The following is a 27,800-nucleotide window of genomic DNA, read 5'->3' as shown; positions in this document are numbered from 1 at the left end:
CTGAACGTCTGGCATTGATGTTTCTCTCTCACAGAGCTACAATTCCCAGCACCTTCAACAAACAACAGTTCCCAGGAATCTTTGGGCGAAGCCATGTGCTTTAAACGTGCTGTGGGGAGGTCAACCTTTGTCACGAGCTTTCCGAAGGCCAGTCACATGAATATTTTGAGTATGTGCAGACGCAGTTTTTTTGTGTGTTGGAAAATAATGTGTGAATACTATTTCATCTCGAAACGAGGGAGTAGAGGGAAACAGCCCAAGGAGAAAGTAAGCCGACCACCATGTTTTCCTAAAACAAGGTAATAAAGAGCGAGTGAAGCTGAGTAAGCTGCAGGCAGGCTGGGACGCCTATAGCCAAGAGCTCCCGCCCTCTTCCTCCGCCGCCTCCGCCTCCTTTGCCTGGGCTTAAGGCAAATAGGAGGAGCTGATTCGCAGCACGGCCCTCCCTGGCTCAGTTGCACTCTGTTGGGTTTCTTAGCGCAGGCCCGGCCCCAGCCGCCGCTCGTTCGGCGGCCCGCCTTCTCCTCCTCCTCTGCTCCCGGTGCAACGCGCTTCGCCATGGCCTTCGCCACCCGTCCGTTCGTGCGCTTGGCGTCCACCGCCGCCGCCAAGAAGCTGGTGGTGAAGCATCTGACGGTGATCGGAGGCGGCCTCATGGGCGCCGGGATCGCCCAGGTGAGCGAGCGGGCCGGCGGGCTTCTTCAGTGGAAGGCAGGGGGTGGCCGCTACAGCAGTTCGCGTTCAGGGGATCGACTTGCTGAAGCGTCTTTTCCTTTTCTTTACTGCGCTCAAGTTGCTCAGGGGAAGCCTGCTCCTCTCCCCTCCCCGCCGCCCTGTTTTTACATTCCCACGCTGTGCTGACAGAGAAGGCAGGAGGGTGTCCGATGGCTAATTCCTTAATCTCTTTAATAAATAGAGGATGCTGTTAGATTATGTAGATATAATAGTAAGGGTGTATTAAGACTGCTGGGACGCTAGATCACCTGACGTGGTAAATTGTGTCCCCTTTGTCCTAGATATGGGGGGGGGGAAGGTTACTCGGCGACTTCCCGCCCACTTTCGTGCCTGATTAGGGCACACTTGCTGCTCTGTTGTTGTTGCAGGTTCTCCTGTCTTCCTCCAAGGCTGTGTGCCTCTGATGCACGCCTATCTCATTTTCTGAACCCCAGAAGTAAAATATTCTTAGCACTTGGTTGGCAAGGTGCATGTTTCAAATACCAACCAAAATACCAATGAACTATGTGCAGAAAGAAAGTGGTTGTGCAAAATGTCATGGCCAAGTCCAACACTATCTTAGGCAGGAGGAGAGATTGTATCTTAGAGGCCAAGCATCAAATTGACAATTACTTAATTTATTGTTATATATTTACCATCATGGAGGGTTGTGCTATTTGCATTTTCTGCCTCTGAACCCAAAATGCATTGGTTTAAACTGTCCAAATATGTTGGATATTTTTTCATAAGTCAGCTAATGATGATTACTGCCACTGTACACCAAACAAATCCTAATCGTGACCATCTTCCATCTGGAAACCGATGTCCTCACTGTGGGAGGCTGTGTGGATCCAGAATTGGCCTCCACAGTCACTTAGGGACCCACTGTTAAAGACCTTATCTCGGAAGACAATCTTACTCAGCCACGAGTGATCGCCAATGAAAAATGAATGAATAAATGACCCTTCTCCATGACCACAAGTTTTGTGAAGTGTACATCTGCTTTATTTTTGCTGTTCTTACACTTGACTATATTAATTACTCACTGTGTGAACATACCCACCTGAAGTGATCGTTGCAGAGGGCCCTGGTCTGTATTCCCTCAGTGTGAGAAGTGGCAGAAGGGAGGGATTTTTTTGGTTGTGGTGCCAGGACTGTAGATCAGCTTCCCTCTTATACCTCTCTCCTGGCTTTCAGGCAACTTACTTTTTGGGAACTCATAAGAGCTGGATCCTTTCACTTTTTTGGGGGGTGGGGGTGCATGCAAGAGTTTTATGCTATGGGCAGTGAGTGGTATTGCTATTGCGAGTTGCTTGTGATGTTGGGTTTTATGGAGATTCTTTAATTGTGGTTATTGTGTTGAATTGTACACTTATTGGAAAGGTAGAGAAAAAATTAGAAATCCTTGAACTGAGTGACATTCCTAACCTTCCGTTTGCCAAATATGGTAATATTGCCTCACTAGAGAATTTGTTTTCCCACCCAAATAATGAGAGCCCTTGTAACTGTATGACTTGCACCTTGATTCTGCCTTGCCTATTCAGGATATGTCCTATGTGCCTGTAACATTAGGCAGAGTGAGGCAACCAGGGCTGTGGAGTCAGTATGTCAAACCTTCGACTCCGACTCCTCTATTTTTCTACTCTCCAACTCCGACTCCTTCATAAATGGCAAATGTATATTATTTTATTTATTTATTTATTTATTTATTTATTATTTGATTTATATCTCGCCCTTCCTCCCAACAGGAGCCCAGGGCGGCAAACAGAAATGCTAAAAACACTTTAAGACCTTAACATACATTAAAACAAAAAAATTAAATTATTAATTTTATTTTGAAGTCAGAGTTGGTACATTTCTTCCAACTCCACCCAAAATTGCTTCCAACTCTGACTCCAACTCCACAGCCCTGGAGGCAACTACCTCAGGTAACAGATGTGTGTTTGGGGGGAGGGCAGCAGTAGCTTCCTGGCCGTACCCTTGTGTTAGAGCAGTGTTCTTCTCTAACGGTCTCCAACGGTCTTCAGATGCTGATGGAGTACCACTCCCTTCATCCCCAGGTAGTTTAGCCAATAGTCAGGGATAACGGGAGTTGCAGTCCAACAACACCTGGGGGCCCAAGGTGGGAGAACACTTTGTTAGATGACAGAGCCGTATGTGCCATATTGGCCTGGCCTGCAGTCCCATTAACTAGCCTGTCATCGTCAGGTGCAGTGGAGGATATTGTACCATTGGCAGTATTGAAATAAGAGACAACTGCCGGTCCAGCCGGCTTCTATACATGGAATGATAGGGGTGTCATCTTGTCCTTTGATTCAGGCAGCAAAATGTTTTGAGCCAGCCCTACTTCCAAAACAGGTAAAATGCTTTGATGTAGGAGTACACAAGGCTTCAAGTTACACAATACTTTGTCTGCAAGTGAAACACAAAAATGTGCACGTTCCTGCAGTCCTGTCTACTCTACATTAACAAGATGGTGCAGTAAAAGGCAACAGTTTACCTATACACACCCTATAATTGTGTCTATTTTGCTAACATAAAACAAATGCACTATCGAGCATGTTACAGAAGCTTTGGATCACTGTAATAATATGTTTATCCCAATATTTTTACAGAATGGTGTATGTTAAATTCCCAGGAACATCTCTTCAAAGTGTTGCAGAGAAGAGTTTTTTTTCTAGAACAAGGACTTGCCATGTCGGAGAGTGTCTGATGGCTTTGGGAATTGATTGCTATTACAAAGTAACTTTCCTGATGAGGGAAATGAATTCTGTTACCTTGTGAGGTCTCTGTGGGTGTGGCTGGTGAAGGTTCATCTTGAACACTCATGCCTATTGTTTCTGACTGACTTTTGCTCTAGTAATAAACGTGAGGTCATTCCAGCACAGGATTGGCTGAGGCATTTCATTTTCCATTTGTATCTAGGGATTCAAATGTTATTATTTAGGAAATGCTTGGTGTTCTTTTAACATTCATGAAGTCCATTTTGCTTCTTCTAGAAGGCATGGGATAACCAGGGTGCCATCACCATCCACCACCTGATTTAATTCTTGTTCCAAATTGGGACTGCCACCACTTTGGACACGTAGGGATGGCAGAGGTCTTCTATCTTCTTCAGAGCTTTTTTATGTGCACAAGGGAGGAGAGTTCCAGGTGCACTGATGTATATGTTTTTATTTTTGTGTCCAACCCTTGGTTTTATCCAGGAGTGTCCCTAATTGCAGGCATTGGTCTAAAGACTTGCAAGTATTTTCTGCAGAGTTTGGACACAAAACCTGAAAATGGTTGTGCTGCAGAGTGCCCCAGAAGAATTCAGTTTGAAATGTGTTGAAACATGTACATGGAAGTCTCCTGGTTTCTTTATTTGGTGCCTTCTGGAATTCCCTTTTTCCTTTCTCAGCCTCTCTGTGAGACCAGGCCATAAACTGGGGCAGCTCCCCTTGCTTTTTTTTGTTGCATTTATGAGGTTGCAGTTTCAGTCACAAGCATCTGTTATTTACGAGGATGTCAGATAACGGCCCTGGGAAGGGTGTTTCATCTCTCTAATTGGAAGGTAGGAGGATCAAAGATCTGAGTTCAGTGTATCCTTGTTGGCAGCTGCTGAAAACTGCTGGGTCCTTTCTGTAGGTGTTGAGCAGTACTGCTTGGTACTGAAGGGCAGCTCTCTGGTACAGTAGCTGTTTTAAATGCATAAGGTCTCAGTTCAATCCCAGGCATCTCTAAGTAGGGCTGGGACTTTCCACTGTCTGCGACCCTGAAGAGCTGCTGTCAGTCACTGTAGACAATGCTGAGCTAGATGCACCAATGGTTTGACTGAGTATAAGGCAGCTTCCTATATTGCTGCCCTTAAACCAAGAGCTGGAGTACTGCAGTGGATGTGTGGTGGACTAAAACTGGGGACACTCGTGTTCAAATCCCTACTCAGCCATAAAATCCACTGAGTGATCTTGGGCCAGCCACAGTCGCTCAGCGTAATCCACCTCACAGGGTTGTTGTGAAGATAAACATTTTGGGGAGCAACCATGTATGCCACCTTGAACTCCTTGGCAGAAAGGTATGATATTAATGTACTAAATAGATATTAGCAATCAGCTCAACTCACTCAGTTTGGTTTTCATGGGTTACTTTTCTTTCTCTCCCCCATGGAGTTCATCCTTGTAGACTGACTTTGTTTCTCTCTCTCTCTCTCTCTCTCTCTCTCTCTCTCTCTCTCTCTCCCTCCTCCCCCCCTTTCCCCCTTAGATTGCTGCAGCAACTGGCCACACTGTGATATTGGTGGACCAGTCAAATGAAATACTAAATAAATCCAAGCAAGGAATTGAAGATAGCCTGAAAAGACTGGCCAAGAAAAAGTTTGCAGACAAACCTGAGGTGATATCTTAGAATTTATAAATATTGGATATGGTCGTTGAATGTTGACAAATCTATCTTGTTTCTTTCGTTTCTTTTGAGCTTTAATGCCTAGACAGACAAGTACAGCAATGTTAGATTAATAGGATATTTTAAACAGATTCCTTTCAAAAGCTGGGTTAAATTGCAGGCTAATAAACACTCTTTCTCCGCCATCCCCACCCATCCTTCATCAACAAGGGAAAGCTGCAAGCAGAATAAAACTTCTATGGCGCAGGTTGTCTTTCTGCAGAAGTTAACCATGCAAAAGGGAGCTGTGTATAGGAAGACTCCTGTGAGTAGGAGTAGCACCTATGACTGCACACATAGTGACCCTTGCTGGTTTTCACATACACATACACACCTCTTAGCAGATGAGTGGGACTGTCATCTAAGAGTGCATCAAACACCAATTAGATGGGGAAGTTAGGGAACGGAATTCTGCCCCTCCCATCCTTATCTATTGTACATGTCTGGTTTTAGAGCAGCTTACAAGAGTTTTTTTAATGTTAATAGTCCTTTCCCTTAGGGCACCATAATGCTGGAGGAATCAGTTGGTTCGGGGGATAAAAGTGGCCAGTCAAAATCAACATGACATTTACAACATTTGTTTAAACATTGTTGGATTCCAACTCCCACCAGCCCCAGCCATCATGGCTAATGGTGAGAGATAGTGGTAATTGTAGTCCAACAGCGTTCAGGGGGTAGGGGAAGGCTGTACTATGCTATGCATAAACAGTCCAAAAAGCCACTGAAAGGATAGTGCATTTTGCAGGCAGCCTCAAAGAGGTGCTGCAAAGTGGAACAGACTGTCTGACTGGGAAGCAGAGCTCAGACCCAGCTGTGATGGTTTGTCTGGAGTTCTGCTCAGGAGGTTGATGAATCTTTACTCCCAAGCCCGGCAATGCTGCTTCACCACCACCAAGTGTCACTGCCAGCCAGTGGGAAAGATGCTGCAAAGTGGGGAACAGAGATCATTTCTGCATGTGATGGTTCTGCCCAGGAGGTAGATGGATTTTCCCTGAATTTGGACATTTGGGTGGGGAGAGAAATGATAGACTTAAAATTATTTAATGCTTAAATTTAAGAGAGAGAGGTTTATACTGCCACCCATTTAATAGGCCATTTGCTTTTCTCTTTACTGGTTAGTGTGTTAGGAGGATGGGAAAGTAACAGCATTCATGCACAGTTAGCAGGAACTGTTAATATTATTTTGCAGTGCTTAATTGTTTTGTCAAAACACATTTTTATAGTTGAAATAGTGGTCCTTCCTGTGAAGACAAATGAAATGTTCTGTGAACAGGTTTTGTTGTTTCTCCAACTTCTCAGGCTGGTGCTGAATTCATTGAGAAGACCTTAAAGAACTTGACCGTGAGCACAGATCCAGTCTCTGTAGTACACAGCACTGACCTCGTAGTGGAAGCCATTGTGGAAAACTTAGCAGCAAAAAACGAGCTCTTCAAGACACTGGATAAGTTTGCCCCAGAGTATGTTCATTAAATCCTACAATGCTAATGCAAAATTATTTTTTTATCTACTAGCTTGCAGTAAAATATGGGCCCATGTATCGATTGAGGATGGAAAGCAATCCAAAGATAGTTGAAAGCTATCTTTTCTACTTTTGATTTTATTCCTTGTATCTTTTGACCATCAGTTTCCATATCTCTGTGCCTCCCTGAGGACTAGAACCACACTTTTCTTTGTAATAAATAAAAAGTGAAAGCAAATTAGGCTGTCAAAAATATGTCACATATTTCCATAATAGGTCTATTAGTGAAGTGTGGTTTTCACATCACATCAAGGCTATTCAATTAGCATAATTGTTCTGATAATGTTTCTTTTGCATAGTGAAATATCTTTTGTTTTATTTATTTATACTTAAGCAATTTTTTATACTTAAGCAATTTTTGAATCAACATATATCATTTAAAATAAAATATAGCAATGACAGAATCCAGCAAATATTAAAGAATCTGCATCTATAAGCTATAGTCATAAGCAGGCAATGATAAATTCAAAACTTATTGGTAAGTTGTTATCTCCTTCCAGAAGCCTGGGCAGAAAGGTGTGTCTTCACCTGATGATGAAAAGTTAGCAATATCTGTGCCAGATGCAACTTGGAGGAGAGGACGTTCCAAAGATGGGGAACCACTGGGAAGAATGCCCCCTGTCTCTATTTTTGTGTTAGCCTTTTTTTAACCTTTATAGCACTGTATTTTTTAAAAAACAAATTACTGCTAACCAGTAGTGCAAACTGAGATGTTTCAAAAGGAAGCATTCCATATGAAATTTCAGTTCTACAGGAAGTTTGGAAGCTCATCATACTTTCATATTTATTCTGTGATAACATATCATTTGAAGATCTTTTTTTATTTTTCATTTGCTCACTGGGAGAAGCCTGAGAAGTGAAGATATTAACTTCTGAAGGGAAGGTGAAGATTTATCTGCTTGTGAGCAAAGATTAAAAAGAAATTCTTATACCAAAGAACCACTTCCAATTAATTATTTAAATGAAGTCCCACCCAGCTCTCCAGCTGCTCATGCCAAAGGGGTTTAATCTTTGCTGCTACCGTAGGTTCTGAAGATTCCTACCAAGTGAGCAATATTACCATATTTTTTCTAGATTGATAAATAATCAACTAAGGCTACGGGTGGAGGGAGACATAATAGAATATAGGCCTATTCTAAAGTGATATATTTGTAGGCAGTGTGCTAATTACCATCAAAAGATTCCATTCTTCTTCCATAGTGGATAGTACTTTGCTGTCATTTATTATTTATTGAAACATTTCTATATCACCTTTCACATAGTCTCAAACTGGTATACAATAACTTTTCAAATATAAACATGAACATTTCAATGCAGCTGGTAACCAAGGGCAGAATTAGAGTTACAACAACCCGCTAAAATAAAACACCCACAAAAGCCTGGGAACATAAATATGCTTTTCACAGGCATAGAAATGCCATCAATGTTGGTGCTTGCCTAAGCTTAGAGGAGAAGTGATTCTATAGAGAGGGTGCCGCTGTAGAAAAGCCCCCCCCCCCCAAAATCACTGCTAAGTGAATCTCCAAAGGCTGTAGTACAACCAGCAGGGCCTCCTCAGCCAAACATAGTGACCAAGTAGGACAACGGAGGAGAAGGCACTCCTTCAAGTAACCTGGTCCCAAGTTGTTTGCAGCTTTATAGGTTAGAACCAAAACATTAAACCTGGCCCAACAGAGCTTATTGGTGGCCAGTGCAGCTCCTTTTAGTGAAGTAATGTGCACGCAGTAGGGTGTCCCAGAGAGTAGCTTAGCTGCTGCATTTTGCACTATATCTGCAGCTTCTAGACCACCCTTAAGGGCAGCCCCATGGAACACATTGCAGTAGTCCAATCTTGAGGTTACCAGTGTGTGAGTTACAATGGCCAGGTTATCCCTGTCCAGGAACAGTAGCTACTGCCATACTGGCCAAAGGTGCTCATAGCCACTGCAGCTCCATGGGTGTCCAGTGACAAGGATGAATCAAAAAGGCATGCTACCCATTTCCTGGATCTGGGAACCACTCACACACCATCTTGTCAGGATTCAGTTTTCAGGTTATTGGCCCTCATCGAGCCCATCACTGCATCCAGACACTGGACTGGGCCTGTATGACTCCACCTGACACAGATGTGGCAGATAACTAAAGCTGGGTATCATCAGTTTGTTGATGACACCATGCTTAAGAACCCCTAACATGAATGCTAATTGTTTCATATACTTATTAAATAGCATTGGGGAGAAGGTGATTCCCTGTGGCACCCCACAGCATAATTGCCAAGGAGGCACACAGTATAGTCACCCAATGCTATTTTCTAAACCAGCCCTGCAGATAAGATCAAAACCACTGCAAAACAGGGCCTCCAACTCACATTTCAAAGAATCAGTTCACAAAGATACCTTAGTCAATTTGACAGCCACTGAGAGATCCAGCAAGAGCAGTAGGGTCCTGGTGAAAGTCATCCATCACAGTTGATTTGGTCCCCAAACAGGCCTGAACCCAGATTGAAATGGTACTAAATCAATAGTTCCCAAACCTTTTTTTCACCACAGACCACTTGAAAATTGCTGATGGTCTTGGCAGACCACTTAATGATTTTTCTGCCTGTTGTAACAATTGTAATGCACTGTGCTAGATGCTGTATGATTTTAATTGCATTTTTATTGCTGCTTTTAGTTCCTGTATATTGTATTTATTGTATTATAATTTGAATTTCAAGGAACATTTAAAAATCGCTTGAAAGGTTATCTTTAACTAACCAATTTCTGTGCAGCCTTCATGGCAGCAGCCAGCCCTTTTAAGTGCCCAGTCTCTGTCTGTCAGGCATACAGATTAATGAGGTAGCAAACTTGAGTTGTAGACTAAAGTTTGTAGTAATTCATTGCATCATACTATCAAATAAATCTGGCATTAAATCTGTTCACAAGTCACTGGAACTAGTTTGAGTTTACCCCTTTTACCAGCCTGTTTTCTTGTGGCTTTGGACCACACTCCTGTCTTCCTAAGGCACTACATTGGAGCTATTTTATTTATACTACTAGTACTACGTAGTAATAGTACTAGTAATAGTAAATACCCTATCCTTCCTCCCAGTAGGAGCCCAGGGCGGCAATATTGATAGATTGGCTGTTTCTGAGACTTACAAAATTAGGTTACCAGTTTTATTAGTAAATTTGATGAACTGGAAATGAACAGTGACGGATAACTTCTTAACCAGGATATTTTAATATTGATTCCTGTTATATTTCCCACTAGGTGGCGTTGCAATTATAGGGATAGATTTTATGAAGGATATTTGAGTGATACTGGAATTTTAAAGGATGTACATCCCTTGTTTGTTAAAATCAGTACTTTAAAGAGTGTGCAGTGTAAACTCTTATCTAGAATTAAAAGCTGAAGATTTGAGATCTAAGAGCATCTGGCTATAACTACTGTGGCACTGAAGCTTTTCTTGACATTGACAAACACACAGCACTTCACAGCTGTAGGATAAGATTAACATGTTTCTTTTAAACACTGAAGCCATTAAGGTTTTTTGGTGTTCATGCCTTCTGTCATACACCTGGTGCATGTCTAAAGAACAATGTAAATCATACAGATTTAAGATGTGCTCCAATAAGTTTTTTATTTATTTATTTGAGGTATTCCTAGCCTGCTCTTAGACTCAACCCTAGAGTGGGTTACAATATAATAAACATAATGCATAATAAAACCACATTATATATAAACCGAGTTATGTTCTGTTACAATATAAGTTGAGGGAGGGCAGGCCCTGTTTCTAGAAATAACACTTTAGCTAAAAGCTTAGGTAAATAAACATGTTTTTTAAGTGGTGCCTAAAGCACATTGGGGTTGCTGCTAGTCAAACATGGGTTTCCACAGTTGGGGTGCCAGTATCAGTCATCCCTGCTGCAACAATAAGTCTTCATTCTTTTGTGTGCTTAAAATGAAGAGTTTTTTGGGGATTTTTTTTTAATTATATTTATCAAATATCCTAACATTCTGGTGATAACTTGCTGCCAGTATGTTACCAAGCTGTTGGTTGGTTTATAAATCCCTAAACAATCTGAGGTAGGTATACTTAAAAGTTCACCTTATTTCTTACTCCACTGCCTAAACTTTGTAATCGGCCACTAAGGCACTTCTGACAGTGCCTAGCAGATGGTCTTCAATGAGAAATGGTGCATTTTGTGTGGTGGCACCGAGAATATGGAACTCTTTACCTAATGAAATCAAGCTGGCAGTGTCTGTAATGAGCTTTTTAGGAGCCAGCTTAAGACGGTTATTTCAGCAAGCTTTTTAACAAAAATTATTTATTGTTTTTATAATCACCTTGTCAGATGTTCCATTTGACTTCTGTTTGCTTAATGTGTTTTGCTTTTATTTTATTTGTTACGTTGTTTGTGGGATAATTGAGATTTTTGTACACTGCACAGATATGTTTATATTAATTATTAATTTAAGACACTTCTAAACCGCTTAATCATTTGCATTTGTAAGTAGTGTACATAAAAACAAGCTGTACAGAAAATAAAACATTAAAATCATTATAAAACCAAACGCTACCATAAAATGCTTGCTGGAACAAGAAAGTCTTAATCATGAGCCTTAAGTTCAACAAGGAGGATGCCTGCCTAGTCTCAGTTGGGAAGGAGTTCCACAGGTTTAGCCCCCCTCCACTGAATGCACAGCTTGAGTTTGTGGTAAACAAATGTATGAAATAAAAATAACTATTGTGTTTTGAAATGACCCTACAAAAAACATTATTTTGCCTGTAAGAGACTGTTTGGAGAAAGGCATTTTGAATTAGATCAGTAGGTTACAGGATTCTGTATTTTGAGTTATATTTTAATAGCATAGATAGAGTTCTGAGGGTGGTGAGCTATGACTGATGCAAACTGCCTATTGTTTCTCTACAGGCACACAATATTTGCTAGCAACACTTCATCATTGCCAATCACAGATATAGCCAATGCTACCACCAGGCAGGACCGGTTTGGTGGCCTACATTTCTTTAATCCAGTGCCTCTGATGAAACTTGTGGAGGTAAAGGGTCTTGAAAATATTGCAGCATGGTCAGTATGAATTGCTGCCTGTGTGTGGTTGAAGTTCTCCATATTTATTTCTTTAAGACTTTATTATTTCAATTTCCGTCCATGATCAGTCATGATCCCAGGGTGGGTTCCATCATAGACATAAGAGCGTAAGAGCCTGCTGAATCAGGCCAATGGCCCATCTAGTCCAGCATTCTGTTCTCACAGTGGCCAACCAGATGCCCATGGGAAGTCTGCAAGCAGGACCTGAACGCAATAGCTCTCTCCCCTCCTGCAGTTCCCAGCACCTAGTATTCAGAAGCATACTGGCTCTGACAGTGGAGGTAGAACATATCCATCAGGGTTAATAGCCATTGATAATCACAATAAGATCAAAATAAAATTTAAACTCCAGACAAAAAAAAGTTAAACTATCTAAAACAAAAAATCAGCAGATGCCAGCATGTCAGTTCACAGCTGCCTCATTATGTCAATACCCTCTGAAGGCCTGGGCAAAAAAGGTGCATCTGGTGCCCAAAAGTGAATTGTGTCTGTGCCACTCCCACCTACCAGGGAAGGGTATTCCATAACACCACAGAGTAAGCTGCTATTCTGCTCCACTCATTTCCAGTGCTATTCTGATAGCGTTGGCATTTACAGGTTTTTAAAAAGGGGAGCAAAGGCTGCTCAGTTAAGCTGGTGATGGGATGAATAGTTGCACTAGGAGGTGTTCTATTATTCCCTCTAATGGTGAAAGTGGGTGGTGAGAGTTGACAGAACTTGTGCCAGAGTGGCACCACTGAGAAACGAGAGGTAGGTATTGGCATGCTTAGAGGAACCCTGAAGTTTGCAAAGTTGTAAAACTTTTTTAAAAGGGGGCACCCCCCCCAACAGCTCAGTGAGGACTGAGCTTGCTTAGTAGCCACAGAATGTGGAGTGCTGCTGGGACAGAAAAACAGAGAGAGGGAGGAAAATAATTCCCTGCTTGAGTCCCTTGCAGCTTGCAGTATCCTAGAGGCTGACTAGTAGGAAACCTGAACAAGCAAATCAGTAAAACATTTTTTTAAAGAAAATATTGGCAAATGACAACTTAAAAATGGCTAAACAGAGGAGAAGACTGAAACAGTCATTTGGATGGCTTTAAAAGTGCTTAAGACAAATTCACGGAGCAAGCAAAAACGGATCATAGTTACAATGGCTGTGTACTCCCTCCAGTATCAGAGGCAGTATGCTCTGCATACCAGTTGCTGAAGAATATAGGAGATTGCTGCTGCATTCATGTCCTGCTTGTGGGCTTTTCAAATGCCTCTGATTTGCCACTGTGAGAACAGGCCTGATTCAGCAAGGCCCTTTTTATGTTCTTATTAAAAACTTGATGGTGCTTCAGAGGGACTAGTTCACACCTGTTGATGAAGCACTTTGGTTTTTTTAATATTAAATGAGAGCCCAAGCTTTCCATATGCTTCTGCAAAGACATTTAGGATAGTTTGAAGATCTTTCTCTGAATGTGCAGAGACTACATTATCATTGGCATATTGAAGTTCTACAACAGAGGTTGACATTACTTTACTTTTTGCTTTCAGCCTACTGAGATTAATAAGCTTTCCATCTGTTCGAAATATGATTTCCACACCAGTAGAAAGTTTCCCCTCAATAAGGTATAGAATCATAGCAATGAAGATAGCAAATAAGGTAGGAGCAATGACACATCCCTGTCTTACGCCTGATCCGACTCTGAATGGATCGCTCTGAAAGCCATTGTTATCCAAAATTGTTGCTGTCATGAAGGAGTTGCAAAATATTCACAAATGTATCAGGGCATCCAGTTTTCAGAAGGATGGTCCAGAGAGCGGTTCGATTCACAGTATCAAAGGCCTTAGTCAGATCAATAAATGCCATAAATAAAGGTTGATTCTGCTCTCGGCATTTTTCTTGAAGCTGTCCTGCAGTGAAGATCATGTCTACTGTCCCCCTGGAAGGGCAGAAACCTTTTTGGGATTCGGGGAGGACATCCTCTGAGATCGGTAGAAGGTGATTTGTGAGGATCCTTGCAAGGATTTTACCTGTGAGAGCAAGAAGAGAGATACCTCGATAGTTCCCACAATCTGTTCTTTCACCCTTCTTAAAATGGGTGATAATTATGGTGTCCCTAAAGTCTTCCAGGATTGCCTCCCTCATCCAGATTTTTTCGATGAGCATATGAAGTTGTTGTGTAAGTTCAGGCCTACCTTCTTTAAAGACTTCAGCAGGAATCCCATCAGGTCTGCTAGCTTTGTTGTTCTTCATTTGATTGATGGCTTTACTGACTTCATCCAAATTAGGGGATACTGCAAGCTCGTCTCTAGTTGTTGTGGAATTTGCGAGAAGACCTCACCAGCCACAATACCTTGTGGAACGCCTCTCCCGCTATGAACCTACCCGCTCACTTCATTCAGAATCTAAGGCCCTCCTCCGGGTACCAACTCACCAGGATGCCCGGAGGACTGCTACTAGATCTAGGGCCTTTTCTGTGGTGGCCCCCGAATTGTGGAACAGCTTACCGGAGGAAATACGCCTGGCGCCTACAGTTCTTTCCTTTAGGCGCCAGGTTAAGACCTGGCTATACTCCCAGGCATTTTAATGTTTTATGTTTTAGTTTAATGTGTTCCTTTCTGTTAGTGATTTTATTCTATATTGTATTTTAATCTTGTTTTGTACACCGCCCAGAGAGCTATTAGCTATGGGCGGTCTAGAAATGAAATAAAATAAATAAATAAATAAATAGAGTTACGATTAAGGAGGTTGTGGTAATGTTTTTTGCAGCGCAGTTCAATAGACTCTTTATCCTTAAGAAGTTTGGTACCATCCATTGAACGTAAGGGATTTGTACCTTAATTTGTTGCTCCATAGATGGCCTTTGTGGCATTAAAATAGCCCAGTGCATCGTGAGCATCTGCAAAGTGCTGGATTTCTTGAGCTTTCTTTATCCACCAGGTGTTCTTAACTTCTGTAGTTCTTCGTTGGACCTCAGCCTTTGCACTAGCATAGATTTTTTTCTTAGCAGCACAGTTAACGTCTTTCTGCCATATCTGGACGGCTTTCCTTTTCTTGTTGATGATATGTTCAATCTCACTATCATTCTCATCAAACCAATCCTGATGTTTCTTAGTTTGGTATCCAATAGTTTGTTCACATGCTGCAATAATGGATGTCTTCAGTTTAATCCAGTGTTCCTCAACATTTTCAGGGAGTTCTGTTGGTAGATGTTTCTTGAGAGTTGTTTGAAAGCAGGCTCGCTTAATAGGATCTTGAAGTGCATGGATGTTCATTTTACGCCTTGGTTTTCTTCCTTGGAGCCTATGTTGAGGAACAGTATTAATGGCCATAGTGGATTGAATTAATCGGTGATCTGTCCAGCAGTCATCAACACTCGTCATGACCCTAGTGAGGAGTACATCATGATGATTTCTGGCACGGACAATAACATAATCCAGGAGATGTCAGTGTTTTGACTGAGGGTGCTTCCATGATGTTTTAAATTTATTTTTCTGGTGAAAGAGTGTGTTTGTAATAAGATTATGCTCTGCACATTTAGTCAGCAGTAGAATTCCATTCAGGTTGCTATTGCCAGCTCCTTCTTTCCCAATGGTTTCTGGCCATAAATCGAAATCACGCCCAACTCTTGCATTGAAATCGCCCAAGAGGATACTTTTACCCTCTTTGGTATCTCTGATAAGATGGTGTCCAGCTGGTTATAAATTTTTTCCTTGATGTCTTCATCAGCATCTCATGTTGGTGCATAAGCACTTAGAATAGTTGCCTGCTGGTTTTTGGCAAGTTTTAACTGGAGAGTTGGCCGTCGTTCATTAATGCCAATAGGAACTTCTGACAAAAGTTTCACAAGATTATTTTTAATAGCAAAGTCTACTCCATGTATTTGTCGTTCTAGTTCAGGCAACCCTTTCCAGAAGAAGGTATAACCTTTTTCTTCCTTCAGTTGTCCTTCTCCTGCTCTTCAAGTTTCTTGGAGTGCTGCTATGTCAATATTAAAATGTCTCAACTCCCTCGCGATGATGGCAGTCCTGTGTTCAGGATGTTCACTATCTGTATTATCCATATATTCCATGTTCCAAAGTTCAATTGTCTTTTGCAACCGTTAAGTGGTGACCCCACTGGACGCGGTAATCCAGCCAGGGAGAGAGATGAGGCAGACTATGTTTAGGGCACCTTTTCTAGACCCCTCCCCATACGGGGTGAGCAGAGTGGATTCTGGATAGGACTGCTCAGTCGTGGATATAGCTGCTGAACTACTCAACTGCCTCAGTCCTTGAGCCAGGACGACTGAGTTTGTATCCATCACCCGTGTGCCGGTCCATGACTAGGGGCTTCTGGATTTCACAGTCCTGCCCCTGTTGCCATTTGCCGATCACCATGGGACTTTGGTTTGGTGGAAGATTCCTGCGCGTGAATTTGTTTTATGTGGGGAGATTGGTGCACAACGATCAAAGCACAATCTTAGATAGAAAAAGGCTTTGATCCAATGGCATGGATACCACGACAATTGGAAGTCTTTTATCTGCTGCAGCCTTCATCCGCCTTCACAGTCATTGTAACATACACATTGTTATCCTCTGCCTGTTCTGCCATTAAGGACATTCTTGGATCGTTCTTTGTCTGGTTCCTCTCCTTTGACCTTACCGCCATGTGTGACCCTGCTGGGAGTACATGACTCCAGACGGCACCGCTCATAGGGTTCATTGGAACACACAAGCCCACTCACCACTACAAGGTGACGATCCAGTGAGGTGGTTTGCTACTCCCAGCAGCCCCAGCCAGCACAGTCTATGGTCTGGGGTGATGAGAGTCCAGCAACATCTGATGGGCCAAAAGGTTCCTACCCTGACTTCTGTAGTCCAGCATGCTATTTCCTATAGTGGCCAACCAGATGTCTATTTATTTGAAGTTTTTTTTTTACCCCAACCTTTAGCCAAAAAGGCTCCCAGACTGACTTACATGATTAATGGTAAGATGGTTCCTGCTATCAGGCTTACCACCTAAAAGTCATGGGACACAAGGAAAAGGGGATGGGGAAGGAGGAGGGGGGGAAAGCAAGTTCAGGCACCAGTTTCTTAAAGTTGTACTTGTTGTAATAACCAGCAGAGATGGAAGCAGTTCATGTAGCATGATAGAATGGCTGTTGCTAGGTGACAGTTGAGGGTGAACCAAAGGCAACTGGTTTCTCATAGGCAATGGAATAGGCCTGCTTCCCTATTCTCCGTCTGCTCTGTAGCTTGATGGAATGGCTGCTGCTACTACTGTGTGACAGTTTTGAAGAAGCCTACAGGACATGAGTGCCGTGGCCCTTCTGTTGTTCCCCAGCAACTGGTACTCAGAGGCATGCTGCCCTTGACTTGAAAATAGCTTATAGCCATCATGACTAGGAGCCATTGATAGTTTTATCCTCCATGAGTTTATTGATAAGATATTCAGCCTATTATACATGTTGCATTTTGTCAAAGGAACTCCTATTCATATATAAGCGTTGTGTGCCTCTCTTTTAATTTTAGGTAAAAGTGGGTGGAGAGGGACTGAGGGCTTCCCCTGGTTTGAAGTGACGGTTCTTTTTGCGGGTGTTGACACATCACATTCAATGAATGTACAATCTGTGTACCTGTCCTGCGTGCACAGTAGCTGAGCTGTAGAAGTGAAGAAGTGTACACTCTTTCACACAACCCCTTGTGTATGCATAGAGACAGCTTGTATCTGTGTTCAGTATAGTTTTTGAACAAGCCTTGGGTTGGTCTAGCTTCTCCTGAGGTATGGTTATTTTTATGAAAGATAATTTCCTATTAATGTAAGAACCCACCTTGATGGCTTTATTGCCAGGTTGTCAAGACGCCAATGACCAGCCAAAAAACCTTTGAATCCCTCATGGATTTCAGCAAAGCATTGGGGAAGAATCCAGTCTCGTGTAAGGCAAGTATTTTTTTACAATGAAGGAGGGAGGTCTATATAGGTTCAGCATGCTTCAGACTTGGCCACGTTGAGGATTTTCCTGCTCTAGCCTGCTATGAAGTCATACTTTTAAATTTAAAACATGTCAAGGATGACAGGTTGCTAAAATGAATTCTTCGTAAGAGCTAATAAAATTGGGATATTTGTCTCCCTTGCACTACTTGGAGAGCAGGTAATGAATCAGATGGTTTGAAGACTATGTAGAGGAGAAGGTAGGGAGCCCCTTCAGTGGGACTGGATGCTCTGCAGAACCTGGGAGCACCCCTTTGCCTTCACCTGTCCCATGGTAATTGTCCATGCAGGAAGGGGACGGATAGATGAGGGCAAAACAGATGATGAGGATTTGGACTGGGAACCCGGGAGGCTGGCATAGGGGTGGACTCACAGGGTGCTCCAGCCCCCGTCTTTGACAGCTCAGCCCCCTCAGCTCCTGACCCCCCTGTGGAAGCACCACCTGGCCTGTCGGACACTCTCCAATTGGACACACACGCCAAAGACTCAGCCTTGCACTTCAGACGTTTCCCAGCCAAGTGCTGCCCAGCTTCCCACGCCTGTTAGTAGCCCCCCTCCATTGGAGGGGGAAGTTGGGGTCAAACCACCTTTGCCCCGAGCTTGGAGGTGCTTGAGGCGGGGAGTTCAACACTTAGAGCTGCGACGGAGTCTTTGTTTGCACGTGCGATCCAAGCCTACTTAAGCTGACTTGGGTGGGGGGGACCCGGTTGCTGAGTCAACGTCTTAGAGTCGTGAAGTCATGCTTAGTCAGTGCTAGAGCAGAGCTGAGTTCCTAGAAAGAGTAGCTGGGTTAATGAGGTGAACTGCTTTGGATGCATCTATTACTTTAATAAAAAGATAAAAAAACACAGCTGAGTCTTAGTCTGAGTCCCTCGACTTCGGGCAGGACAGTAATTTACCTGGCTTTGAAGGAAGGGGAGGTGGAGGTGGCCGGCACTTCTCAAGTGCTTTTGAATCTTCACAAGTGTTAAGTTGGAATATTCCTAAAGCCCCGATGATGAGAGGGCGCTGCCCACCTCTGGTTAGCAGGAGAAATTTGTTTTGTTTAGAAGATTTCTTAATTGCTTTATATTCAAGAGAACAAAGCAATCTACAAAATAGAAATACAATACAGTATATTAATAATTTGATAGATACCTATTAAAACAATGTTACATTGTTCCAAAACAGACCAGGTAATGATTATCCTTCTGGGAAGGCCTGTTGGAATAAAAGGGTATTCAGCATATAGTTGGTATGTCAAAAGTCAAGATGCTATTATATAACCATTTTGGGAAACGTGAGCCTACATCTTCTGACTAGCAGGAGAGAGTGGTCCTTTAGGGCGAAGGGGGCCCTGGCCCACCAACCACAGTCCTTGGCCAGCTCCCCTTGCCTGCTTGCCTTACATACTTCCAGTCCAGGGGGTGGTCCTGGCTGTTAGCTTTCTCCTCCTTAGTCTCAGTGTTGCTCTTGTAGAACTGAGCAGGGAGGAGGATGGTGTCTGCCTGTCATTGCCTCTGACTTCACCTACTGTTGGTCTCCCTGCTTTCTACCCTACCTGTACCGGTGGCCACCAGCCGCTGCTGACTAGGTTTGTTTCAAACATTTGTTGGTTTCAAAGGCTAGTCTGAGTCAAAGAAAAGAGGTATGTGGCAGAAGGGGAACAAGATAACAAGACATTGTAGAATGGGCTCTGCAAAATAAACCACAATGCCTATGAGGCAAGCTGGTGTGATATAATGGCTAAGTCTTTGCTCAGGCAGCCACTGGTTTGAATCTGCCATTAAGTGGTCTTAGGCAGGTCTGTTTTTCAGCTTCAGCAACTCCCCCCCCCCCAAAAAAAATCTACCTAATACAATCTATTGATTATTCATTCTGGCTCTTCACATCCTAGCTCTTTGATTTCTGCATTTAGTTTAGTAATTGTATTTCAGTTATGGTTTATTATGGTTTTTTATTTTTTGGTAAGCCGCTTTGTGTGACTCTGCCTTGGAAGAGGTTGGAGACCAGTATTATTACCAAATTTATTTATAGTCTCCTTCACAGAGTTGTAACAAGATAATGTATGTGAAGTATTTTGAACATTTGAAAACATCCTATCAATGCTGATTTAGCAGTGGCACAATAAGAAGCTCTTCATTCCCCTTTTGTGTTCTGCATTTGATTCCCCTGCCTCACATCCTAGTAGGCACCTTTTTAAGTAATACTCCATCATTTATAGAACTTGATTGGGTTGTAATAGTGGTCCATTTTAACCCCTGCCTTTCTGTTCACAGGATACTCCTGGGTTTATTGTCAACAGGCTCCTTGTGCCTTACCTGATGGAAGCAGCTCGGCTCTTTGAGAGAGGTAAAGATGGGTGGAGTTTTACGTTGCTTTGAAAACACATGTTTAACATTATTCTTGTTCTGTGGAGAGATGACCTCTGCAAAGTAGGAGCTTGTGTGAAGATGAATGGGAGATGCTTAAGGATTGGGGGTTTAGTTTGGTTAAATAAAAGCCTTTTGCATGGCATGCAGCTTCAGATGGTCCACACCAGATCTGTTTTTATTCATGTATTCATCATCCAACCTCTGCTTTCTCCACTTTGCATGCAGGGTTGCTCTTTTATCCCCAGTGTGTTCAGTTTGTTCAGTGCTAGCCATATTGAAAATACAACATGAAGTGGAAGGATGGTGCCATTTTGCATACTGTAGTGCAGATGTGGGGAACCTTTGACCCTCCAGATGTCGCTGAACTACAGCTTCCATCATCCCTAGCCATGAGCCATGCTTGCTAGGGCTGATGGGAGTTGTAGTTCAGCAACATCTGGAGGTCCATAGGTTCCTTGCTCCTTCTGTAGTGGCACTCGGTTATTACAGTCTGCATGGCTGCATCCCAGATACGCTATTTGGCTTTATCGTGTGCCAGAAATATTTCAGATTTTTCCCCTTTGTGATATAGCACAGTGTGTTACTTGTCTGCTCTTACAACTCTTGTTGTTGTTTTTTGTCTGAAGAAATTCTCCCCATACCCAAAAGGAGCTTGTTATGCTTTGGTAGGGAGAATATCTCTGGAACTGGATCTGTAATTATCATTTTAATTAAACTGGCAGATGCCAAATTGTTCAGTACAGTGCCTTCAACTGCAGTGTTCTTCCTAAGCTGTTACTTGTTTATATATACAAAGTCTGAGCCAAAAAGAATCTAGATACATGGATTGAAAAATAAGTATTAAAAACATACGTCAATAGTAATGAATAAGAGTTTTGTTCTGCGTGTCCAAGCTGGGTATACTCTGTGCTAAAACATTCAAATTGTGCAGTAAGAATACAATTGATTCTGTAAAGAGCTATGATAGGCACTGAAGACCTACTGCAGCAATGGGAAATCCTGCTCAGCCCCACCCTGTATCTTTGGAGATTTTTCATTTTTTTTCCATTAATTTTTATTCAAATTTTTAAAGACAAAAAACAAAACAAAACAAAAATTATTAAACAATAAAATAAAATGTTGACTTCCGATTTATCGCAGATCTTTGGAGATTTTTCACAAGCTTTGTAATCATACTTTCAAGCCCATCTTTATGTTATTACTAGCAGCTTTGTACCTGTTATTGCTTAGGATTTCTAAGAAATGAAAAAGTGCCATTTTGAAATCGGTGGTTGAAATCAGTGCAGTTTTGAAAGGTTCAGTCCACCATGTTGATTCAGAATGGTGTCCAGTTGTATCCAAACAGACCAAAACCTGCTCTTTGATCTTGGGAACCATCATGCAAAATTTGGTTGCAATATCTTAAGAAGTGTCCAAATACCTAGTGAACAAACAACTTTCCAAAATACAGAGTAGATGCCATTAAAGATAAGAAACTTGCTTCAAAAAATCTGGCCTTTGGAATACTGAATCCTGTGATCTAGCCCAAGCCACACCTTTCTTGCCTGCTCAGCCCTACTCCTTCTGCAGTATTTGCCACCACGTATTTAAAGCTGTTTGCTGCAGTAATGTGGGCTGGAAACTAACATTTTTAAAAAAGTGAAAATTCAGAATACCAGTTGCTGGAAACTGCAGGAGGGGAGAGTGCTGTTGTGCTGGTTGGGTCCTGCTTGTCAGCTTCCCGCAGGCATCTGGTTGCACGGCTGTGGAGTCAGTAGGCCAAACCTTCGACTCTGAGTCCTCTATTTTTCTACTGTCCGACTCCGACTCCACCCAAAATTGCTTCCGACTCCAACTCTAACTCCATAGCCCTGGAAAGCGCTGTAAATGTCTTTTTAAATTGGAAGCTCTCGTAGGAGCATTTTTATCGCTGCCTGAATATGCGCTGATCTTGGCATCACAGCATTTGTCTTCATCTGGGTCTTGTGTCATACAATGACACACAAAATGTTTTCCATCCTGAGTTATGGTGAAATGCTCAAATACAGCTGACTTCATGGGAAGCTTCTTTGACATTGTGAATTTATATTCTTTTAAAATTGTCAATCAACATTTATTTTTAAGTCAGAGTCAGTACGTTTCTACTGACTCCGACTCCACCCAAAATTGCTTCCGACTCCACAGCCCTGTCTGGATGGCCACTGGTCTGATCCTCCAAACTGTTTTTATGTTCTTATTACATTCCAGCATCAATAACGGAAAAGCCATGGTTTGGTGCGAGTGCCCATGCTGTGCAAATAAAAGATGAAAGGTTCTGTCCCTGACATCTCCAGGTAGTGCTGGAAAAGACTCCCCTCCAAAACTGTGGAGAGGTGCTTCAAGTTGCTATAAGACAATACTAAGCTAAATGAACCAGTGATCTGACTTGGCATTGGCAGCTTCTTGTATTGCTAGTCTCCAGGACAGCACAAAAGTGTGAAGTGAGGGGTGAAAATGGGTTGTGGTGTTTGTACTGGTAACAAAGGGACTAGCAGCACATCTTCTCTGTTTCATTTTGCTACTACAGAGTGGCTCTTAGGCTGACAGCACAAAGGGGGTGGAAGAAGGCAGCTTGATAGAAGTAGGAATAGTGAGTTGGAGTAGATTAACTGGTAGCCCAAAGTGCTGGAGAGAGTAAGGAATTTTTTTTTCAAACCTCAGAGCCAGTCTTGAAATGAACCTTGTTGTCTTCAAAGGAAACATGCTTGTTGTGTGAAAAGCTAAAGAGAAAGTTACTCTGTGTAACTGTTCAGATTAAGTCCCCTGTCATGGCTGTCTGCTATTAAGACTGTTATTTCAAACATTTTATTTGGAAAGCAGCCTTCCCTTACAGATGAAAGACCTCCATTATTAGGATCTCTGTAAATATATATTAAATATTAAAGAGTCCCTTTGTAGTTCATAAAAGTGTCTTTGACTTGTGAAACAAAATTAACCATACTCCTTGCTTATCCATCAACAAATATTGCTAATTACTTCTCAAAGGCAGTATAAGAACAAATTGGAGTGATTTTTCAAAAAGCAAAAGAGTGGCATTATGGAAACAACTTCTGTTTTGTCTGAAACCTTGCCATATAAAATGCTTCAGCTAAACGTTGCATTTCTGCATGCATAAAATATATAACCATTTTAAATTTACATGGGTGGCCTTTTCTGATTAAATGTATTCTTTAATTTAATTCTTCCCTCCTTTTGACTAAGTAGTATCCTGATTTTAGTTTGTGAAGTGGCTTTTTAAAAAATGTAAAACTAGGGATTTTAAGAACTTGTTGGAAAATATATTAAAACTAATATGGTAAGAAATAGGTTGCCATTTCACTGACATTGCCGTGGTGTTTTATTTTAATTGTTTGTTCCAGACTTGAGTGAGATGCCATTTATTCCAGTAGGCAAGATGAATCCCAATGTAATTCTCTGTTTATGAAATCACCACTAATTTATGCTTGATCTTTTAGCCACACCCTTTGCACCCATCTGAGTAAGATGGAAGTTCTAGCATACTTTTTAAAAAAAACTTCTCTATTTTCTGGGCACAGTACATTGACAGGCTTTGCTGAAGAACCTCTAAGCATCTACCACAGAACCCTTGTACATTGCAAAGGATTCTAGAACACATTCTAGAGTATGTGCACGTGGGGCACTGAGCCTACATTTTTGGCTTCACTTGCTTTAAGGCTGAATGCATGCAACTGCTATCATGCAGACACTACTGTTGTGCTCCTCCCCTCTGGGGGAGTGGAGAGGAGAGAGTCAAACTCAGAATGAAGCCACTGGCTTCTGTTAAACTGGTGGTATCAAACAGGCATCAGACATTCAAAACCACTGTGAAGCCACACCGCTAGTGCTGGTCTACAGCTGGCATACCAATACTGTGCAGTATCGACAGCAAATTCTTGGTGGCCATTGCCTTCTTAAAAGCCACTGCTTTACCAAGTGGAAATAGCTCAATAAGCTGAACCACGTTTTAGGTCTTAAGAGGGAGAACGGATGCTGAACTTGGTTAACCTGCCTGTCAATTGTTTGTCTAGGAGATGCATCAAAGGAAGATATTGACATTGCCATGAAGCTCGGGGCAGGTTATCCCATGGGCCCATTTGAGCTCTTGGATTATGTTGGCTTGGATACCAGTAAATATATTATAGATGGTATGTACATTTTCCCTGACTAGCTTGATAAGAGATTTTTTAAATTTTATTTTACATTTGTTCTTTCCTTATTAAAAAAGAAACCCAAAGCGGCTCACAAGTTAACATAGAAATGGTGGGATTTCCCTCCTGCTTTTGCAGACGTGTGATTTGGTTTTGTGAAACTTCAGCTGTGTTGAATTCAGTTTCTGTTCTCACATAGAGGGAACACTGACATTTTTCTTCCTCTGAATCATAGAAGGGAATTCATCATTGTTTGTCCTCTCTCTCTGGTGAATCTTTCTTCTGATAAGAGTGCGTGCTTGACTCAACTACTCTGTTTATGCTGTTTTCCCCCCACTTTATGGGATTTTGAGGAGCTAAAGATAATAATCACATTAACATAGTCTCTGTGTTAGGGAGAATTTTACTGAATTCAGGGCTCTAATATTCCCTGTGGTCAAATGTAAAGGAATTTGCACTGTCCACCTTAACATTCCAACTTCATCTCCTATACATTTTATTGGTGCTTTTCAAAATTATTATTATTATTGCCTCATACCCAATGGTCTCTAGGTCAAGTCCTATGGAGAGAGGCGGTCCTTGAGATATTGAGGTCCTGAGCTGCATAAGGTTTTATAGGTCAAAACTAGCACTTTGAATTGAGCTGGAAACTAGCCTAGGAGATCTATATTTTAATACTCCTACAACAGGGTTTGGGAACGTGTTGCTCTCCAGATGTTGTACTATAACTCCCGTCACCCCTGACCATTGACCATGTTGGCTGGGAGGGCGATGAAAGTTGGAAGAACATCATCATAACATTCACAGATTCCCCAACCCTTTCCCTAGAGGAAAATCATATGACCTAATTCACACCTACGTAATTCATGGTATTGGCCTCAGGATCTGAGGATCTGCATAACAACACTAAGTCCCACCCCAAGATTGCTGGAAGGGAGAGGAGAAGGTGCTGGTCCTGTGCTGGATTGAATGCTAAATGAAATAACCACCCTGGGCTCTTACTGGGAGGAAGGGCAGGATACAAATCAAATAAATAAATAAATAATGTACTGTTGGAAATCCCCCCTGCTCCCTTTGAGTATGTCAAGTATCCAGTTTCCCCCTCCACTCCAGAATACCATTGTGACTTAGTTGGGAATGAAGGGTTTGAGAAATAACAGAAGCATCCTGATCAAATTGAGATTGTATGCATTGGGCACCCACTGCTCCTTTTACTCTCTCTCACCAGGGTGGCATTTGTTAGAGCCAGACAACCCTCTTTTTGCTCCAAGCCCACTACTGAATCAACTCGTAGAGGAGAAGAAACTGGGGAAGAAGACTGGAGAAGGATTTTATAAACACAATTGAACCTGCTTTTCTCATACAAGGATAACCCTTCTGTGCCATTTGGCATTCCCATGCTGTACTTGGAATACTGCTTAATCAGGGCTTTAAAAAGAAGAAGTCAGCACTCTATAATCAAAATGTACAATGTGTCTGGAGGCAGTTGTTTTCCCTGTCTAATGATTCCCTTGATCTCTAATACTGAGAGCTTTACATACTCAAGTGCCTTTCTTTATAAGCTCCCTTTATACTGGTTCAAGACACTGTCTCAAAGACCAAATGGGGTCTGAGTTCATAAGACTTGTTAAAAAAAAAAAGTTTAAACTGGCAGACACTTTAAACCAAATAAAATTGTCCCAAGATCATCATGATATGAAATGCATTGCTTTTAATTAACATTGGATATTTTATTTTTGGCCAGTAGGTGGCATTATGACGATGTTGTTTTGGTTCTTAGGTGGAAGCAGTTTTTGCAAGTCGACCTTGGTAGCATTTTATCCAGTGAAAACATGCACATATTGGTGTAAATAAGTGATATGTACATCATAAGCGCCTGTATTCCATTGTCTTTGTATAGGTTTTCAACCTTTAACCACCTTTTATAATATGGAGGTGCCTCAGATTTAGAGCAGCAGCGAAGAGGTCCTAAGGTACTTAATACTTAAAAAAAAAAAGACTCCCTTCCTAAGGAAACTGAGGTAGGATCAGTTTTCTTTACAGTCCCAGTTCTCATAGAATTTTTGTTGTTTGTCATTTAAAAACCATCCTATTGACTTGTGGCTACAAGTCAAAGCTTGTACAGAGTTTACTAAATCCATGGCACAGGTTCCCCATTTCTGTTTTCAGAGCCTCAGGCAGGAGAAATGCTGGAGCCTTGCAGATATTAGCCATGCAGTTCAAGACTGCTGCTCATGAGCATGTGGGGTTTGCAGGCAGGACTTGGATACAAAGACAGACAGCAAGTATGTTAGTTTTCCCATATATCTAGCTTAAAGTATGATTCAGGCATAGAAGCAAGACAAACATAAGTGAAAGTACTTTGCGTGAGTGGTAAAAATTTTGTTCAGTATAAGCTACAGTTTAAATTGCTGATATACATGCATTTCCCATGGAAGAGAACCCCATACTGTCAAATCCCTTCCCAGTAGGTCTGGGCCCTTCACTGCCTTAAGGTTCCCTGTTCTACTAAATAATGCTGGGTTTGAATTAGGGTCATTTTATGGCTATAAAACTAGTGTACCATTATATTTTCTCTATAAATGCAGGACTGACCTTTGTGCTGAAAAGTACAAGTATTTGGTCTGCATTTTGGTCTCCATCAGAGAGCAGGTTAATTGGAGTAAAATTTGGGTCCACAATTGCGTAAAAGCAGCTATTTGTCCAAATTGGTTGTACCAAGTTTATGTAAAATATGTGCTCTGTAAGCATAACTGAATGCTGACACCAGATCTGCAAAGACAGAATACAAGGTTGGTACAACTGGCAGGATCTCTCAAAACAGCTGAGTCTTCAAACTTGACAGCCTGCAGGTTTCAAGATACTTAACTTGCTCAACAGTCTGTGATATCAACAGATATTAAACAAGGAGGCCTAAGTTAGGACAGAGCCCTACAGTAGACTTCTCTAGTCAGGCAGCCACAGCAGGGAATCTGCAGAACTTTGTCAAATGATGAAATCACACAAAATGGCAGGATATGCAGAAATACTAAAATAAAAAAGTGGGCTGCTGTTAGATAAGAGCAGCTGTTTTCAGACTCCTCTGAAGGCATCCTTGGCCAACTGTCCCAATTTGTGGTGTAACATCAAAATGAAAGTGTAGACTCTGCTGCACATTGGTCATATATCAACAGCTCACACAGCCTAGCCCCACCCCAGAGGCATACAAGCTGCAATGAGGTCAGAGGCTGAGAAGTGCATTGAAAATATACAGGCTTACAAGGACTGCTCTCAGACATAAGATGAACTATTTACTGCCTGATCCTGTGTGCCAGTCAACAAGGTTAAAAGATAGGTTCAAGAGGCAGGGCACATCAGAAAGCAAGGCAATTAATGGCCTAGCACTAGTCAGGTATGCTTGGATATAGGCCAGGTCATGGCAACAGCAACACTATGTACAATTCTGTCCACATTTCTTCTAGTAAACATTGAGGCATACTTCTACAGCCAGATTCTAATCCACCCCATGTAAATATTAGAAGGCAATTTGTAGAGACAAGGGGGCTGGAAAAAACAGACCACCATGGACTGTGATACAAGGCAATGCCTTATGCAGCCTGTTCTGTAACCATCT

General features: G+C 42.0%; 1 protein-coding gene across 3 annotated transcripts; it reads left to right on the top strand.

Moving 5' to 3' along the window:
• Positions 1–192: 192 nt before the first annotated feature.
• Positions 193–25,875, top strand: HADH (hydroxyacyl-CoA dehydrogenase). 3 transcript variants are annotated; one of them, XM_061585435.1, is made up of 9 exons: positions 193–299; positions 3,330–3,456; positions 4,957–5,085; positions 6,433–6,590; positions 11,548–11,674; positions 17,527–17,616; positions 19,926–19,998; positions 24,068–24,184; positions 25,416–25,875. In XM_061585435.1, exons 1-9 carry the CDS (start codon positions 208–210, stop codon positions 25,532–25,534), a joined length of 1,032 nt encoding a protein of 343 aa, XP_061441419.1. In that variant the 5' UTR covers positions 193–207; the 3' UTR covers positions 25,535–25,875. The 3 variants fall into 3 exon arrangements, with proteins under 3 accessions (XP_061441419.1, XP_061441421.1, XP_061441420.1); XM_061585436.1 differs by lacking the exon at positions 193–299 and adding an exon at positions 615–675; XM_061585437.1 differs by lacking the exons at positions 193–299; positions 3,330–3,456 and adding an exon at positions 423–675.
• The last annotated feature ends 1,925 nt before the right edge of the window (positions 25,876–27,800 follow it).

The sequence above is a fragment of the Rhineura floridana genome, chromosome 9 (genome assembly GCF_030035675.1).
Source record: "Rhineura floridana isolate rRhiFlo1 chromosome 9, rRhiFlo1.hap2, whole genome shotgun sequence".
NCBI lineage: Eukaryota > Metazoa > Chordata > Lepidosauria > Squamata > Rhineuridae > Rhineura > Rhineura floridana.
The sequence above is the reverse complement of the archived record's forward strand: the minus strand, read 5'-3'. Positions and strand labels throughout refer to the sequence as shown.

Bases quoted from the DNA above. Each gene is read 5' to 3' on its own strand.
- HADH (XM_061585435.1), top strand. From the start codon at position 208: ATGTGTGAATACTATTTCATCTCGAAACGAGGGAGTAGAGGGAAACAG. The intron at 300-3,329 runs GTAATAAAGAGC...ATATTTTTACAG, and splicing joins CCATGTTTTCCTAAAACAAG to AATGGTGTATGTTAAATTCC. The intron at 24,185-25,415 runs GTATGTACATTT...CTCTCTCACCAG, and splicing joins CAGTAAATATATTATAGATG to GGTGGCATTTGTTAGAGCCA.